The following is a 19,901-nucleotide window of genomic DNA, read 5'->3' on the forward strand; positions in this document are numbered from 1 at the left end:
TGTGCGAATGCAAAAAACGTTCAATACCTCTTGGAGACATTATAGTCAGGCGCTGCAGAGTTGTGATTGCTTCTGCTAAAGGTTGTAATTTCAGCAAATGAGATCGTGCAAATACATGAAACGATTGTACTCCTTTTTCTTTGAGTGAGACAAAGCACAACAGGCCTGGTTTGGCACTTATCGACATTTTCACAGAACCTACTTGGTGTCTTTATGTTCAAGGTATTTAATTTGTAAATTCTACAAAGAATATAATAAATACATCTGACAACTCTTGCTCCAAGGTATTTAATTTGTAAATTCTACAAAGAATATAATAAAATACTACTGACAACTCTTGCTGCAAACCCTAATTGCTGTTGAATGAAAATAACTGTGCCATTAAAACAAAATAAAAATATTGTATGCATATTGAAGCCTATTGCAGGCCTGTTACACTGACTGTTACCATTGCTGACAGGCTAAAGTACTTCTAAATCCATCTAAAGCCAACTTTCAAAAGGTTTACTTTACTTTTTCATATTTACTGGGTGTCTAGAATTCGAAACAGGGTATTTTGCTCTTGTAGAACATGAATTAAGAAGCAATTGTTAACAGATTGTGTTCATAGTTGGGGATGCCATTTGGAGTCTTGTTGTCAAGTGAAGATTTATTCACAAACACTCAGGCTTCAGTTTAAGACAGATCGGGGCTCCTTTTCAGAAAGCAAGTAAACTGTTCTTAGTTAGCTCAGCAATTTATGATGGCATCCTCATCCAACAGAATTCTCAAATAGTCATCCGCAAAGTTGTATGAAAAAGGGAGATTAGCCTGGGTCGTCCAGAACCACTTCCGGTGGCGTGTCTTGGGCAAGAACATCATGTAATAATAATATTATTGTTTGAAGAAAATGGACGTTTTTGTCTCTTTTGAAATGTAACACACTGAAATTTTGTCAGAGACTTCAATAATCACTGCATCTGCATTGAGTAATCTGAGTTGAAACACACAGAAATAGAAAGTTTTAATTCTCGTCTATTTATTTATTTTTTGCAATCAAATTCCTGCAGTTGAGTGTAGCATGGGCAACTGAGCTGGAAAAATGTGAAACAATAGCCTGAAGCCTTACCTGGTACCTAGTCAAATTTTACACTTTTTTCCAAGAGTAGGTCTAGGTGTTGCCAATGGTGGCCATTTAGAGATGACCAGTTTACAGGAGTAAAACCTTTGTAACTGTGCATTTTACCTCGGCCAATATTCTAGACATTTTTAAATAATTGTCTTTCTGTGTCTTTATTACTATTGTGCACACTTATATAATGCTGCGTTGCGCACACTTATTTTGGGGTCCAATTTGATCACACTCCGTGATCTGCATATCAATTGTTACGGAATTTCCATGGCTAACCATTGTGTCAATCATCATTCAATTGTATGTCTTGGAGTAAGAAAAAATCTACAGTTGGATTCACTGGACGGTCCTAGCTGAAAGAGGGTGTCGCCATATGCAGGCAATACACAAAGAGGTAAGTATTAGTTTCAGGAGCGAGCAGCAGCAAGTCAACTGCAGGAGAGAGATTGGGAAAGGTGAGATGGCACAACATTCATTTGGACAGGTAACTTAAAATTAGTTTTATCTGGTTATATCAGTATCAGAAATATTTTATTAACACTCCACTTATTGAAACATGAATATTTTGTTTGTTTGTTTGTACATGATTCAATTGTTTGTTTGTTTGTAAATGATTCAAATTGAATCTTTTCTTCCGGCGCCGTCACGAATGGCAGCCACTCCAGCAGCTCCCGTGTTATTTTCGATTGTTCTCGATTGTTCTCAGCTCAGGGATGCTGCTGGAAATGTGAATTTCCCTTCGGGGATGAACAAAGTATCTATCTATCTATCTATCTATCTATCTATCTAGTTGAACGATTCCATGTTTGCAAAGAATTATTTCATAAGCTGACTAAGTCCAGGGGACTTATTGGTGAACTATCTACAGTTATCTTGTTTTGACTGATCAGGATGTTTCTATGATGAGCATTTCATGAATCCTAATAATGTAGGCTTTTCAATGATATGTGGCATGACGTATTTCAGTAATTGGTGACATCTGAAACAGTCACATACGTTCGCAACGTTAAGGGGTTAAATGATTTTTCTGAGCAATCCCAGAAAGAGGACACGTGCTTAGAAAATATATTTAATGGGTCCATAGATTTTTTTTAAGCAATAGAGTAAAAATTAAATTCGTAACACCACTTCATTTTTAAAGGTCCAATTACTCACCGTGGAGACATATTTGATTTCCCTGCAGAGTTTTGTCTCCCGTGGGAAATCTGCCAAGTCCAGGAAGTTGTCCACAACCACTTGGCCGATAATGTCATGCCGCGAAAACCGATCGAAGTCGTAGACGCTGAAGTGCAGCTTTCGTGTTGGCAGCTCAGAGTAGGCCACGGGAAACAGGAAAACCTCATCAAACACTGGGTTCAGGGTCTTGCGGTGTACCTTGGTCTGGTGCTTGGTCATCCGGTCAGGCAGCAGGTAGATTTTAACGTAAGGGTCAGAAGTTCCAGAGAAATCCTTGGCTGGGAGGTCTTCGGCTTTATGGATCTTTACAATCAATTGCTCCAGGTCACAGTCAAACCTGAGGATGAAATGGAGGCACCCACATCCGCTGCCTCTGTGGCTCCCGTCGTCCCCTTCCAGAGAGCGCTGCTTGTAGAGCTCAGGTTTGAGGCGTCCCAGACCCAGGCCCATTCCGGTCAGGGAATCCTGCCTTTGGAACTGGGCCACGTTAAAGTCAGGATTTGATAAGTTCATGTGCCGGCGGATCGAGCCTTGCCTGTGCAGGGAGGGCGTTAGCAACAGACATGAATACAATTAGGGATGGTCGATACCATTTTTCCACACAAATAGAGATGTGTCATGAGTAGTCATGAGTAGTCATCAGTACAAATACCACAAACTGATATAATTGGTACTTGAAATTTCATCTCCTCTACAAAATAACACTTTAAAATAAATAGAATTTTCTTTACTCTTTCAGAGCGATTGGCAGCACAACAGTCAGGATGCGTGTTGAGTGTTATTGACAGTCATGTTTCTTCAAGTAACTTTTATGACTTGAAAAAGTGGTACAATGCCTTACGATGCCATCTGCTGTGAAAAAAGTCAGTTCCATGCTTTACTACATAGGTGGGCAACCTGGTCCTCGGGGGTGCATGTCCTGCATGTTTCGGTGGTTTACCTTCTCCAACTCATCCATTTCAAATCATTGGCTCATTGGCAAGCTGTGTATGAACTTAATAATGATCCTGGTGATTAAAATGACTTGTTTTGGAGCATGGTAGCTCCAAAAACATGAGAAGAAAGACAAGTGACTCTCGAGTACCTGGTTTACCAACCCATGCTTTACTGAGGAATACTGGCCATAAGATGCCAGTGGTGATGTTCTTTTGGGGTGATTTAATTTGAGACAATTATAAAAGTAGACAAAAGTAGAAAATACAAGGAGTTTAAGAGTTGGGGACTGTTTCAATGGAAGTAAAATTCCCTGAGTTCAAGCAGTACCCTCTTGGACATTTGTGCAGGGTTGGGTAGGGTTACTTTATCTTGATTACTTTCAATTACTTTTGGATTACTCCAATACCAAATATGCTAAAAAAAGACAAAATAAACGAAACATGAATAAAATTATGACTCACAACACGTGGTAAGCTTTCTCTCCTGGCTTTGATCTCCGGCAAAACTAACATAAAATGCGACAGACACAAAATGAAAATAAATCCAAACAGCTTGCCAACATCATTTTTGCCGTTCCGTGTATTCCGTTACTCCCCAAGGCTGCACAAAATTTAGTAATTTTATTCATATTTAGTTTCTTTTGTAACATATTTGGTATTGGAGTAATCCAAAAGTAATTGAAAGTAATCAAGTTAAAGTAACCCTACCCAACCCTGCATTTGTGATGTGATTAGTGAGCAAAAGAACATTGTGTGCAACCTGAACTTGACGTCAGATGTTGAGGAGTCTTCCAAATCATATTAAAATGATATCAGTTATATTTCTTGGATGTACACAACATGAGACCCTCTAGAAAAAATTTAGGTTACAGCTAACTTACAATAAATATATTGTTTCACAACTAGCTTGTTTTCTCTTATTCATTTTCTTTTTGAAAATGAAGGTCAAGTTCTTTATTTTGTTGTCCTAGTGGTTATTTAAGCCTAAAATAATATTATTTAGGCTTTGAAATCAGACCAAATGATTACAGACCCTAACCCTAAGTGTTTTTTAGTGAGCAGACGCCTTAAATGCAAAAACTGGAAATGCTCAATATACTGTAGTACTGCATTATACTGTATGTACAGCATAGTCATGCTTGAATTTCATTTTGAATGATCGAAATCAAGGGTACGAAACTCAAGTACTCATTTTATGAGTAAGCTCTGCAAAAGCTTGATAGCACTGTAATCATGTATGTTGGTGAAGAGAAAATTCGAAACCCCTCGAGGAACCCTCAATGCCCACAACCTATCTACATGATCAAACCCAACTTAAGAACATGTGGAGAATGTATTATTATGTTTTCAAATTGGTAAGAATAGATCTGATAAGAAGACTGACCCAATTTCCGCAATCGATTGCCCTGAGGACGAAGGTTCCGTCGTCTGTCTTTGAATACGAGGAATGGCGTGCACCCCGTTTTCTCGACTTTTTTCCTTTGCGTCTAGCTGAATGTCAGGAGAAGTGTGACTGATCTTCATGGCCGCCTCAGGTGCAGCCAGGACGACGGGAGGCGGTGAAACTGGTGTCAGCGGCGCCTCCACAGATACAACCGACGTGACGGGTGTTGGCTCCTTTGCAATGGAGCATTGCGACGATTCACGGCGGGCGTGAGCCGGGGGGTCCACCGCTGTGTACACCGGCTGCCTCGGGACAGGCTGCGAGGGCAGTGGGCTCATGGCGGGGTTGAGGTGACCACCATGGGGCTCCTTGGTTGTGGGGGAGAGGCCACGCTCCCTCCATGGGATCCAGCAGAGTTTCCAGGAAACAAAAAGGGAGACCCCAAAGAGAGCCAAGCCACAGGCCGTCACCACCAGAGACAGCAGACTCACTGACACATCTGGAGGAGAGAAAAACAACACAACTATTTTAGTTTTTACAAGCAAAACGGCCGGGTGTTGCTGGGTCCATAGAAGATTGGATTTGGTCGCTTGGAAAAGGCGGTGGGTGTGAGATTCAGTAATCCATTTGGCCGTCAGTTAGCTTTGGAAAAAGCAGAGCACCATAAGCAGATGTTTATCTATTTTGTTGGTCTTTATTGGGGGTGCCTTGACAAAAAAACAAGCTAATGACACATGCGGAGGCCTAAAGTACACCCGTGTCCATTGTCAGGGAAATCGGTTCAGCCGTACAAACACACTTATATACACAAATCGAGATTTATAAATTAACTTAGCTAGATTTAGATATTTATATCCATATGTATATATATATATATATATATATATATATATATATATATATATATATATATATATATATATATATATATATATATATATATATAATAATGTGTTGAAATGCAATTTATTTTCATTTTACAATAATATATAAAAAATAATAAATACGTAAACTTAGTAAAATTATTTGCCTACAGGAAAATAGCATTCTATTTGAAGTAATTATTATATTTCTAATTTTACTATTTTACCATATATTTCTCCATTGTATTTAAGTTAAGTTTTATATAGTACCTTGTATTTATTCTCACAAATGTACCTTTAAAACTGTTTTAAAAAATTTAAACAAAAAATATTGAAAAGTATTTCAAAAGCATTGGTTCTAAAGATATTCGTTGTTTGCACTTTGTGTTTGAATTTTTGTTTCAAATAAATTGTATTAGTATATTAATATGGTCCCAACATTTTTTTGTGTGTTTTTTGCTTTTTTTTTCCCCTTTTATTTTATTTGCTATTGTATGTGTTTGTCTTGCTGTCGGTCACCCCTCTTGAGAGATATGACCAAGGTAGATGGATTGATAGATAGATATTAATACAAAATTTGAAATTACATATGGACTTGCTAAAACAAAAAAAAAAACCTTTGCAGCATTCCATTGTGTGGTTCCAATTTTTATAATTCTTACTCCTTTGGCTGTTCTAAAACCATGTCCTCTCTCACTGGGACTGTCAAGAATTGGCGTTTAATTATTCTCTTTTGAAACAAATAAAGTGCTTAATATTATCTTATTACAATTTTAATCTTCATGTGCAGGGGCTCAACTGTTGCTCAGCAACAACTGTTGAGAAGAAGAGAAGAAACCAGCGTGGCTATTAATGAATATGATGCCTATATCTAATAATACTAAGGGAAAACAGAAAGCAATTCTTAGCTGGCAATTGTCCCGACCATCTCTATTGTCCTCAAGCTTGTGCGTCCTCATGCGCTCTTTCTTAGCTGCTGTAATAAAATCAGTCCGCTCACTTTTTCTGACAAGGCCTATTATTGGCCGGTTTTGCCTCGTTCCTGTGTGGGGGCAGTCAGGCCGAATTGAACTCGGGTCAGGCCTCAATTCCGCCGCAAGCTCTCAGTTAATAAAGTCACTACGTTTTATAGGGTATTAGTTTTAGAACAGATTTTGTCTGGGAACAATAATAAGCTACTGAAAGGATGATTAATCATAATGTCTTTAGTTTACCTAGTTCTAAGCAGCAATGAGGTCAACTCCACTTGCACTGGTAGACGTCTTTTATTTTTCTTTTGTGAATAAAAGTGCCTGTAAGGACCAAACTTGTCTGAATTGAATATTTTTGCAGCTCATTCACTGGTCCTGACAGTCTCTTAGTATATACTTTAACAATTGTTTTTTTTTCCATAAAGGAGATCATGTACACACTGGCACTCTTGCTCTTGCATGATAGATAGATAGATAGATAGATAGATAGATAGATAGATAGATAGATACTTTATTCATCCCCGTAGGGAAATTCACACTTCCAGCAGTCTACCCCGTTGTCTATTTACAGCTTAACATGATGCCCTAGGGGTGCTTGTAGCGGAGTGGATGACGTCACGGTAGTCCAAAAGTTCGACATCCCTGCGGCAGATGGAAATATTTTCTTTGTGAAAATCCAGGGATACACCACTTCATGTTAGCAAGTCCGCCTCCTCTCCGATTCCCCCCGGATTTCGTGTCTCTGTATAGCGGCGTTGAAGCCGGATAGCTCCGGGTAGCTCCGGGTGGCTACACGTTAGCGTCCGGAATGCTAAACGTGAGCCATGTTTCCGCAAAACACAGCAACTGCGCTCCCTGTGCGCTTCGATGTTTTCCACCAGCACTCGATGATCTTATTTGGTCGTGAGTTCACATTTGCCATGATTACGGATGGTACCGAAGACTTATAACACCGCTAGCCGCTTAGCTAGCTCCGGCTCTTCTTCCACGATAGGCCCCTTCATCACGCCGGCACGAGAATTCTTCAGGGCAAGGAGTTGATTCCTTGAATAAACGCATTTTCGTGCGCTAAAACCCATGTCCATAGGATAGAAGTAATCCATAGTGTAGTTGTCAAAACGGGAAGAAAAAACACCGAAGATAGGGGCAGACAATAAAACAATAGGGCAGCTGCTGGAAAAGGCTCGTGGCAGCGCCGCGTTGATCGTTATATGATAGTTCCTCCATGTGGTGATAACTGGCTTCATGACGATTAACTCGTTGAATGACAGATGTATCCCTCAAATGGGGAGAGCCGATGCCAGACATTTTTTTGCCATGTTGATTCATTTTTGAAGGTCAACAAAAAAAAAGTTCCCTAGCTATACAAGCAAAAGTAAGCTTTAACTCTGATCTGATGCTTTTATTATTGCTTCTTAAACAACAGTTGAACATTGACAAGTATCTTGAAAATACTCATTTCCAAGACAACTACTGAGAAAAAGTGCTTTTGATAAACGGATGCATTTCAAGCAGAACTTTCACTTTAGTGCCTTTTTTGTCTTTTTTCTCTTTTTAGTCTCTTTTTTTGTATTTGTGATACTGCCAATATCTAAACAATGCTTTCCATAAACAAAAGGGTACTTTGCTTGCAAATTAATATTTCATTGTTGGGGTCACACAGCTGTTTGCGTCTGTATCGCGGGTAAAATTTTGTGTTTTTTTTTGCCCGTGGTTGCCTGCGATGGAAAATGCGCAAAATTGGCCAACCCGCTGTTCATCGGTGGTATGCCCGCAAAACAGACGCCGGCGACTGTTTCGCTTCCTCATCGCGTCATTTTCGCGTCATTTTCTCGTGTGGACCACGGGTATAAAAGCTGCCGAGCCGGCGTTATGCCGAGAAATGCATCCCTGCCGAGATTTGCATCCTCTCGCTACTACAACCACTTTTACCTCGTTTTATCTCACTTTTATATCACTTTTAGGGAATTTAATGGCGAACATATAACCAAAACCACTTCCTCTTGCATTTGTTGGGAATGTAATACAACTTAAACCATTCCGTCTTTGTATTTGTTGTGAATGTAATCGAACGGTAATGCACGCCGTATACAAATCACTTTTGAGCAGGTAACATGTTTATTTTGCCTTTTTCTATTCAAATCGCTCGTATTGAAACTGTTATGCACTCTACCATAAAGCTTAATTCTGCATAATAAGCTTTACGGTAGAGTGCATAACAGTTCTCAAAAGTGATTTATATACGGTGTGCATTACCGTTCGATTACGTTCACAACAAAAACAAAGACGGAATGTTTTATGTTGTATTACATTCCCAACAAACGCAAGACGAAGTGGATTTGGTTATATGTTCGCCATTACATTCCCTAAAAGTGAGATAAAACGAGGTAAAAGTGGTTGTAGTAGCGAGGGGATGCAAATCTCGGCAGGGATGCATTTCTCGGCATAACACCAGGCTGTAGAAATCATAACCGCTCAAGACACAGTCCCGTGAAGATCAAGATTTCAAGCTATGGCACCGAAGAAGCCAATATGTTATTATTGTAATAGTTTTTCATTTTTATTTTCTTATCTTGTTATGAAATGAAAAGAAATGTCAAGAAATAAAAATGGATTAAGACGAGGTCACTACGCTGACGGGGATCCATGTTCACCCCCTTGACGTCTCAAGCACAACTGACGTGTGATCGGCAAATTGCGCTGTATATACGCGGAGAAAGGCGTTTGACCGTCACACGCGTAACACGCTAATTTCACGTAATAACACCGCGATACAGGCGCAAAACATGCTATGACCGTGCTCCACCCACGATTACGCGCTGAAATTTCGCGCCCTACCCATGTGTAACCACGCCCTGGCCGCGGCCAGAGCACGTCGTTCTGCGTCATTTCTGTGTCATTACCTCGTGTGGCGCCCGCGGTTACACGTGGTCTAAAGTTTTGAGCAGCGCAAAACTTTTTCGCGTGTGAATTTCCGACCGCGTGTAAAGCACTGCTGTATCTCGTCTATATGGCGATCTCAAAGCGTCCAACATCGTCTGCTTCACGGGCAGAAATTTCTGGCCGTGATTCAGCCTCGAAACGCCCGTGAAAGGCTTGGTGGCCGAGCCCTAAAGTTTTGAACAGCGCAAAACTTTTTGGCGCTGCCAACCGCGTGTGAATTTCCGACCGCGTGTAAAGCACTGCTGTATCTCGTCTGTATGGCGATCTCAAAGCGTCCAACAGCGTCTGCTTCACAGGCAGAAATTTCTGGCCGTGATTCAGACGCAAACGGCTGTGTGACCGAGCCCTTAGAACACTAAACTAATGCATGAAAGATACATGAACTTTGCAAGAACTTTTCCTCTGGTCATGCACAAAACGTCATCCCTCTTAGCCCCTACAATGAAAGATAAAAGAAGCACTTTTTTATTGATGATTTTATTCAAAAGGAGCACCGCATAGACTTTATTTATAAGTTAAGGGAAGACCGTAAAAAAATTATCTACTGCAGTTTATATATTGCTTTTTCGCTCTGCCAATCAAATGATGAATACGATGTAGGTTCATTTTTTTTCTAATCTGACTGTGCTTTGCCGCTCACGAATCTCATTGCAAGTCACTGTCAGAATGAATGAATGAATGAATGAATGAATGAATGAACGAACGAACGAAAGAACGAATGAACGAACAAACGAACGAACAAATCAATGAATGAATAAATGAATGAATGAAAACTTAGTGCGCTCAGTCATAAAAGGTAATCAAATTTTATTCAATAGACAATCAGATGTAATTAGTGCTAGCATGCGACTCACATTTAACAGAGGTTTGAAAATGGCTTATTTAAACCACCACTTTATAATTCTTATTCAATCCCCCTTCTAGTTTATTAATCTAAAAGACTCTTGTTGCCAAGCAGAGCTGTGTGGACTTTTCGATCCACACTCACAGATGGATATCCATGGATAAGGTAATTTCAGCCTGCAAAATCACAGCGAGCCAGTGAGAAAAAGACTTGTGTGTAGGCTCCGTCAGATAGCTTCACACGCCAACTGACAGAGTCGACTCCATGCTCCGAGATCCTGTGAATATCGAGCCGAAGATGCAGACAAATGGAGAGACCTGCCGTGTGAAGACAACATAATGTGGGCAGGCTGCCAGAGAGCAGCATACAAGTTTTTTTTTTTTTTTAATTCTATCGGCATCTGGAAGGCATCAGAAACTGTGTAACAACAACCAGAGTGAAGCAATTTTAGAGCACGGGGCCTCAAAGATGCGGCAGTGTGGGAGGCAACTTCGTGCTGAAAATGCCTCCCTCTTGAGATCTTCGTATTTGTCGGAAGGTTCCCTTAGCGTGATGCACTTTCTGACTGAAGTGAGTGCTGTGTACCTTTCGGATGCTAATTAGATTAATTCATAAAACAGTGTTAAATCAATGAGGCATTTACATAGGGCGGCATTTAGGGATGGGCGGAACTGGGGAATTTAGTATCGATACAATCCAAGTAGTTACATGGTAATATTGATGCCAATCCAATACCGATACTTTTCGCTTGGAAATAACATGATCGTTGAATAATTGAACCCTTTCATTCGATGCACAATATTTTAAAATAAAGCAAATAGTGTAAAAAAGAAAATTTCAAAACTTTTAACAGCATACAAATCAAAATAGTCACAACAGCTGTTAAGGAGCAGAGTTAAGAGAAACAAACCAAAAAATCAGCAAGTCAATGAAAAAGCTTTCTTTTTTGTACAGGAACAGTAGCATATTTATATTTTTGGTTGCAGCGTGTTGCTATCTGTAGGGTAAACTTTTCTCATGTATTTCTGTAAATTTGCCGCAGTAGCAAAACACTTTACAACACAAATTACCCCTGCTATAATCAATTTCTGTTGTTAAAAAAAAAAAAAAATCCATACCTGCACTTCCCCTTTGCCTCTGTCATATTTAGCTTCTGATGAAGGTGCATGCGAAGATCCCCCCCCAAAAAAAAAAAACCTCAATCTGTTTTTTGATGAACCATTCCATTGTAGCTTTTGCTTCATGTTTTGGATCATTGCCTTGTTGGAAGACAAATATCAGTCCCAGTTTCAGGTATTTTGCGGACTCCATCAGGTTTTCTTCCAGAATGGTCCTGTATTTGGCTCCTTCCATCTTCCCATCAATTTTAACCATCTTCATTGTCCCTGCTGAAGAAACGCAGGCCCAAACCATGATGCTGCCACCACCATGTTTGACTGTGGGGATGGTGTGTGGAGGATGATGAGCTGTGCCGTTTTTACGCCAAACAACGTCTTGCATTGTTGCCAAAAAGTTCAATTTCGGTCTCATCTGACCAGAGCACCTTCTTCCACATGCTTGGTGTGTCTCACAGGTGTCTTGTAACAAACTTTAAACAACACATTTTATGGATATCTTTAAGAAATGGCGTCCTTCTTGCCACTCTTCCCTAAAGACCAGAATTGAGCAGTATACGACTGATTGTTATCCTATGGACGGATTCTCCTACCTCAGCGGTTGCCCTCTGCAGTTCATCCAAAATGATCATGGGCCTCTTGGCTGCATCTCTGATCAGTTTTCTCCTTGTATTAGCTGATAGTTTAGGGGGACAGCCCGATCTTGGTAGATTTGCAGTGGTCTGATACTCCTTCCATTTCAATATTATTGCTTGCACAGTGCTCCCTGGGATTTTTGAAGCTTGGGAAATATTCTTGTATCCAAATCCAGCTTTAAACTTCTTCACAACAGTATTTTGGACCTGTCTGGTCTGTTCCTCGTTCTTCATGATGCTCTCTGCGCTTTAAACAGACCTCTGAGACTATCACAGTGCAGGTGCATTTATACAGAGACTTAATTACACAAAGATGAATTCCATTTATCATCGTTAGTCATTTAAATCAACATTGAATCATTCAGACATCCACACTGATCTTTGCTGAACTGAAAGTAAAGGGGCTGAATATTTTTGCACACCCACTTTTTTTGCTCATTTTAAAGGGACAACGTGTACCATTTGACTCCGATATGTCGCTCTGTTGTGTGGCGCACCAAATAATGAGTGCTACAAAGCACAAAGGAGATTGAAAGTGACCAAGTCGCACCATTTTTCTTCTCATTTTTTTGCCCAGCCTTTCACAAGGTTTTTAGCTTTTTGGGATACCCTTAGCAACAAGATGGCAGAGATTTTTGTAAGCTCTCTTTTGGTGATTTTCTTAAAACAAACAAACACGTTTTTATGTAAGTCATGTTTTTTTTTATTATTCCAAGAAAAGTATTTCTTAATTCAATATATTGTTATTAGAGAAAGAAGATACAAATTTGGGGCGGCAGTATCTAAGAATGTAAAGCGCTTGTCTAGGGATCAAGAGGTAGCAGATTCGATTCCCGGCTCCTTGTTATATGTTGAAGTGTCCTTGGGCAAGACACTGAATCCCTAATACCCCCGATAAGAAGGTAGTTTCCTTGCATGGCTGACGCTGCTATCGATGTGTGAGTGTGTGAACGGGTGAGTGTGAAGCACATTGTAAAGCGCTTTGGGAGGTCTTTATTGACTTGAAGAGCACTATATAAATGCAGACCAAATTATTTTAATACCAATCGCCAACTATTGTGTACTAATCACTATGAAATCCTGATAGTACATAATATCTATTAAGTCTGTGCCTCCAAAAATTACTTACAGTTTTAAGCCGTACCGTGTACCATGAAATACACTACAACACTTCACTACAAACCCAAACATTTATAAATTTTAATTTATTGAACTACTTTATACTGTTTTATTATTCATTAATATATTAATTAATTTATGTATTTATTTATTTATTTTGATAAAATACTGACAAGGGGTGAAGTAGAGCAAAGAGGTTAAACAGGAGGGAAGTCAATCAGGCAAAGAGCTGCAGCTGGCGCCAAACGGGCGGGGCCAAATGAGGGCAAGGGGCAACTGTGACAGTATTTATTCTTTTTTTTGTATCCAGAACAAAATGGAAATTTCTTAATGAACTCCTTAACTGTTAGCAACCGAAATTAAGCACAAAGCACCCATATTGTTACAATTGTTATTCATTTCCCAATGTTATATGACTCCTTAGTGTAACAATGTCTCATGTGTACATGGGCTGTGGTCTGATGCCAGGAGACCCTAAACATATAAAAGTTTCATAATAATATACTTCTAAAGATAAAATGATGGATAAAGATAACACATCCACAAGCAAAACTGCAGCAAATTCTGATCCAAACTGAAGCATTGAAAAAGTTACTTGGGAAATAAATATTCAATGTTAAAGAATTCAGGTCAACACTGGACTTGTCAAAAACGAGCAATTAACACCAAAAGTGTTTTTTTTTCCCTTCACGCACTCGCGCTCCCTTTCTTTCTTCCGTGTGCACGCGCGCACACTCCCAATGGATTTGGTGTTCCAAGCATGCAACTCATGTTTTCACGTGACTGCATGTGTGAGTCTATGCTGAGAACATTCACACTACTCTTTTTTTCGCCTTCTTTGCCACACGTTTTAGCAAGTTTGGAGATGTATTTTGATAAACCTAATTTGATTAGACGAATGCAGACGCAAAAATGAATCTGCCTTTTATAAAAAGCGGGACAGTAATGCTTAGATCTGCCACTTTTTATGACCTGTTCTAGGATTCGAATGATTCCATTAAAGCACAAAAATCACCCAAAGCAATATTCATAAGTGATCCTTTTACATATGTAAGCCCTGTTAAAAAGCACGTTAGAAATACTGTAAATATTATACATCATAGAAATCATAGCAACTGTACATAGCCCTTCTTTTGTCATTGCTTGCTGCGGACAGAACACACACCCCAGGGTAGATGACATACAGAACCTGCAATTATAATAGCAATTGATTGTAAGACATTGCTTGGAATTGGAAAACCAAATATTTCATTTTCTTTGTTTTAAATCCACCCAGTGAGATTCAGAAAGGTTGAAAACCCTGATCAAGACGAGTTTTAGTGAGTTTGTTACAGTTGATAGTTGTGGTTTTAAAAGGTTGGTCTAAGAAAACAAATATAAGATCTCCTTGTAATGTTGGATGTCTCTGTTGATCATATCTTATATTGTTATTTGACTTGCCTATTTTCTGTGTACGTTTATGTGAGTTATTAATCACAACCTTTTCATTATTTCAGTCATTATATTTCCTTGTAATGGTAGTCTGTGAAGCCCCTTGAGGCTTTTTGTGAACCATGGGCTGTACAAATGAATGTGTCTTGACTTGACTTAACCAACTGGGAGTACAAGTTATAACCCCCTTTCTAGACACATAGTCGGACAGCTAGATTTTGTCAAAGTTTAAGCTTTAAAAAAAAGACTGTATATATTTTCTGGCCTTTCTCAAAAGACAAGTTTTTTCTTTTAAAGGAAAGTTCCTCGATTACTTGGGCGAGTGGTGAGTGGTGAGCTACCCAGGCCAGACACTAATATAATTCATTATAAGGCTCCGCATTAAGGTCACGGTAGAAATAGGAGTATTCCATGGTCTTGACCATGCGGAACTTCGAGAAACCGGCAATAATTATGATTATTGTGATGCCCTGAATTGGAGAAGATATCAAATGTTTTTTTCTTTGCTTATATGATAAACCTTGATGCCATGCCGTTGAATCATCATTTTAATTTGAACTGTATTATTGTGTGACATTAATTTTCAACACAAAAATAGATTTTGGTTGATTCTAAAATGCAACCAATAGTAGGTTATCAACTGAAATTAGAGTAGACGGTAGTCGTACACTGAACTAAAAATAAAACAGAGTGATTAAACTAATATTAACCCAACTAAAAATTTACATTAAACACCTTAACCAAGTAAGAGTGTTGATGTTCGACATTTTATATAAAATGTTGTAAATTGCCTCATCCGTGGTTCATTATATTCCCTAATTTGGTTCAAATTAATTTTGACTCTGGTGCTTCTTCTATTAATTGCACCACTCAGCAAACCTACAGAATTAGTCCATTGGCTTTTTTTACTTCTCCATAACTGCATAAGTGCTACAAATACAGGTGACAGAATATTCACTATCGACAGCGTGGAAATTGAGCTGCTTCTCACCTGAGTCCGTGTAGCGTGGCCTGGCCAAATCTCGGAAATAATAAATAAAATCCAGGCAGTTTTCGCTCTGCACTTCGCCTTTGGAACAAAGATCCGAGAGGAGTTCAAGTGCTTTTTGACAAATCTGGTCATCTCTGTCTCCAGGCATTTCCCAACAGCATCCTTAAAAAATCATGGAGGCTCTCCCGGGGACCACCAACGCCACCAGAGCGGTCCGTTTGCCTTACACTCAGTTTTTCTGTGCGGTGCTCATCTGGTGGCACGCCTACCCGCGCGCGACGCAGGATCACAAATGTAACCTCCCACACTAAAAGCCAAAGTCAGGCAAAAAGCGATCAGTGTTCCCTGCAGGTGCACTCAAACGCATCTCACGGGCGACGCACGCTAGAAAAGCCACCGGTTGATTCGGTTAATCCGCGCGTGTACACTGCAGCGCGACGCAGCGCTCTGTCCAGGGTGCTGGAATGTGCGCGCGCCTCCGCTAGCCACGGTACACTAAGAAGTGCGTGGTGCGTTCAATATTCAGGAAAGTAGAGCAGTGTGTCAACATGCTGCTTGTCACGATGACATGACATATTTGATTTATGGCCTCTGCAGATTTTCTGTGTTTGTAGACGCTCACTTGTTCTTTTAATCTCGGAAAGTGTGTAACCTAGAATAGAATAAAATAAAATAAAATAAAATAAAATATATCTTTATTATTGTTACAAAAGTTGTGACGACGAAATTGGACGTGGCTCTCCAGTTACTCATATAGACTGTATAAAATAAAAGAGCACTAAATATTTACACAAGAAAGTGTGAGCATGTGAAAGCAGAATATATTTACATTGGGTTTTTACTTACAGTGGATCGTAGGAGTGCAATATGCAGTAGTGAAAATAGGCAACATTTTGCAAGGTAAGCATAGACATGAATAAAATTTGACATCTGTATGAGGTAGTGTGTTTGCACTGGTATTCCATCTTAAAGAGCGTTTGTGGAGAGTTTCAGTTTTTTTGTGCAGTAAGTATTCTGGGTGGTGATGGCTCTTGGGAAGAATCTGTCTCTGAATCTGTTTGCTTTTTTGTTTTGTGTGACCTGTAGCGTCTGCCGGCAGGCGGCGGGTCAAAGAGGTAGTAGCCGGGGAGAGAGGAGTCCTTGATGATGTTTTCTACTCTGTTGAGGTAGCGAGAGCAGGCAATGTCCTCCAAACTGAGCAGAGAGCAACCAACGATTATCTGGGCTGTGTTGATTACCCTCTGAAGTATTTTCCTGTCTGCTCTCGTGCACCCAGCATACCACACCGTGATGCAGAATGCTCTCCACAGTGGCTCTGTAGAAGGAAACCAGAATCTTCTGTTCGAGATTGTTTTTTCTGAGCACTCTCGGGAAATGGAGCCGCTGTCGGGCCTTCCCTACCACAGCTCTGGTGTTTGCAGACCAGGAGAGGTCGTCGAAGATGTCAATTTGAAAGAGTGGACTCTCTCTAGACAGTCCCCATTGATAATGAGTGGTGCTGGATCCTTGCTTTTCCTCCTAAAGTCCAGTATGACTTCCTTTGTTTTTGTGGTGTTCAATAGGAGGTTGTTTTTCAAACACCACATTGTCAGTGACTCCAACTTATCCCTGTGCGTCGCCTCATCCACTTCAGAGATGAGGCCGACCATGGTAGTATCGTCGGCAAACTTAACAATTGTGTTTGTGAGGTGGGTCGGTGAACGGTCGGAGGTGTACAGGGTGAAAAGCAGGGGGCTCAGTACACATCCTTGGGGGGAGCCGGTGCTCAGTGTTAGGGTGGGAGAGTTGTGGTGGCTGAATTTCACAGACTGTGGGTGGTTTGAGAGGAAGTCCATTACCCAGTGGCAGATGGAAAAAGAGAGTCCTAAGTGAGAGCGTTTCTCCACTAGGATATCCGGGATAATGGTATTGAAGGCTGAGCTGAAGTCCAGGAAGAGCATTCTGACGTAGCTTTCCCAGTGCTCCAGGTGGCTCGGCGTGGTGTGAAGTGCGGTGTTTATGGTGTCATCAGTGGAGCGGTTTGCCCTGTAGGCAAACTGATGGGGGTCCAGTCTGGGTAGTAGGGAGTCATTCATGTCCTTGGACCCTAACCTCACAAAACACTTCATGACCACAGGCGTAGTCGTTGTGGCTTTCCACTGCTGGCTTCTGGGGAATGGAAATGATGTTGGAGGTTTTGAAGCAAGGTGAGATGAAAGCCTGTGACAGGGACTGGTTAAAGATGTTGGTGAAGACCACAGCCAGACGTTCAGCACAGTCCCTGAGTACTGTGACTTCAAAGTAAGGGACTCAAGTAGAAGTAGAAAGTAGTCATACACATAATTACTTAAGTAAAAGTAAACAAGTACATGGAGAAAAATAACTCAAGTACTGAGTAACTGTAGCAATGTATTAAAAAAAAACACACTATTCAATCATATCAGCAAGTAATCAAAATCCATTCAATCAACAACAAATGGCATTAAATTTAAAAATGGATTGAAATAATCAAGGTAAATTCAAATATTTTGAAAAATGATAAAGTTATAAAAGTATAAGTAAATAAACAAAAACAAAAAGAATAAGCACAAGTGGCGGACCTAAAGCAACAGTCCTCAATTTTATCAGGCTCTGCAAGCAAAAACAACAGGCTTGGCAACCCAAAATGTTAAAAGACCCGTGTTGGACCAAAAAAAAGAAAAAACAATGACCCACAACAAAATGAAAAATTACATGTGTTTCCAGGTCGCATTTATTCGTATACCCCTTAATCAAGAAATGTCTTAATGTCAGAACCAGAACATACGGTAGACCCAAACGTGTAAGGTTTCACACCAATCTTTATTGTGGAAGCAAAGAAGTAGAACAAAGAAGAAAACAAACGCCTGCAATTCGGCAATCGCTGGGCAGGAGAAGCAGGAAGCCCACGAGATCGGAGCGTGGTCGGAAGGCGGAAACGAGTCGAGCAGCCGGGACGGGAGATCGGAGCATGGTCTGTGGACGGAAACCAGTCGGGCAGCCGGGAGATCGGAGCGTGGTCAGAGATCGGAACAAGTACGGTAATCAGAGACGATCGGGAAGCCAGGGACAGGGGATTGATACAGGATACCGGATACAGGCTACAGGATACAGGATACAGGATACAGGATACAGGACAAGTTGGGAACAGAACGGGAGCCAGAGTCATAAATCCTTGCCTTGCAAGTGCGAAGGTTCGCTGACGAATTGACAAGGGTGAACGAGAGTACTAAGTTTAAATAGGATGGGAACCAATCAGGAAACGAACAGCAGCTGGCGCCAAACGAGCAGGCACAGGTGAGGGCAATGGGCAAATCGTGCCACTCAAAGGACTGAACAGGTAACGATTACACCATCCCCTGATCTTAAACAAACATGCGGGCAAAGAAAAACTAAAAAGAAAAATAACTTTAGATGAGGAAAATAAGAAACCTTGAGAAAGGTGGTAATCCCCCTTCCAAGATGACCAGGGTGCAATATATTTTGCACTGGGTACTTATATAAGCCTCATACTGAACACAACACATGCTTTGTATATCTATATTAGCCTATTGTGACTAAAGTGAATGACTTGACTACTCTGATGAATTACGGAAATTGTAATTGTTTTGATAAAATTAAAAAAATGCAAATCCTATTTGTCTTGTCTTTTTTGGGGGATTTGAAAAATCCTTTTCCTTTTTCCTAGCCAACAAAAAGAGTGCGATAAAAAGATCATGCCTTTATGAAAATAAAAATGCAACCTTTGAAAAGGAAAAGTACAGAAAATCATGTAAATACAGTTTAAGTTTGATTTCTGTTTACCGTATTTTCCGCACTATAAGGCGCAACTAAAAGTCTTAATTTTTTTCAAAAGCTGACCATGCACCTTATAATACAGTGCGCCTTATTTATGGAACAAAATTAATTTGCAGTCTTGCAAGTAACTTGCAGCCGCCGACTAGATTTTCCCCCGAACGCCAAGTAGTCCGCGGTGTATGCTGGGATTTATTTACCGGCGTTTCATTGGCTAACCAATGTGTCAATCATCATTTGAATCGATCACTATTGGCTAAAGTTATTCGGAGCCTCGGATAGGCTAGAGGGCCGAAACAAACCCTGCAATTGGCCGAAAAAGATGTGTCAATCATCCGTTAAATCGATCGCTATTGGCTGAAGTTATTCGGAGCCTCGGATTGGCTAGAAGGCCAAAACAAACACTGCAATTGGCCGAAAAAGATGTGTCAATCATCCGTTGAATCGATCGCTATTGGCTGAAGTTATTCGGAGCCTCGGATTGGCTAGATGGCTAAAACAAACCCTGCAATTGGCCGAGTTTAGCAATGGCGTAGCAAGCTTAGCAAGCTTGCTAGAGTACGCCATAAAGAAATATGTTTCATTAGTCTG

General features: G+C 40.3%; 1 protein-coding gene across 1 annotated transcript in view; it reads right to left on the minus strand.

The window, feature by feature from the left end:
* Nucleotides 1-15,958, minus strand: part of syt9a (synaptotagmin IXa) — a 31,072-nt gene extending 15,114 nt beyond the window's left edge. The window contains exons 1-3 of the mRNA XM_088334629.1: nt 15,519-15,958; nt 4,607-5,105; nt 2,267-2,822 (exon numbers count right to left, since the gene is read on the minus strand). Coding sequence (XP_088190755.1) covers nt 2,267-2,822; nt 4,607-5,105; nt 15,519-15,666 — 1,203 coding nt within the window. The 5' untranslated portion in view covers nt 15,667-15,958. The remainder of the gene's footprint in view (nt 1-2,266; nt 2,823-4,606; nt 5,106-15,518) is intronic.
* Nucleotides 15,959-19,901: the final 3,943 nt, after the last annotated feature.

The sequence above is a fragment of the Urocampus carinirostris genome, chromosome 4, assembly GCF_059441175.1.
Source record: "Urocampus carinirostris isolate Australia breed hairy pipefish chromosome 4, RoL_Ucar_1.0, whole genome shotgun sequence".
Lineage (NCBI taxonomy): Eukaryota > Metazoa > Chordata > Actinopteri > Syngnathiformes > Syngnathidae > Urocampus > Urocampus carinirostris.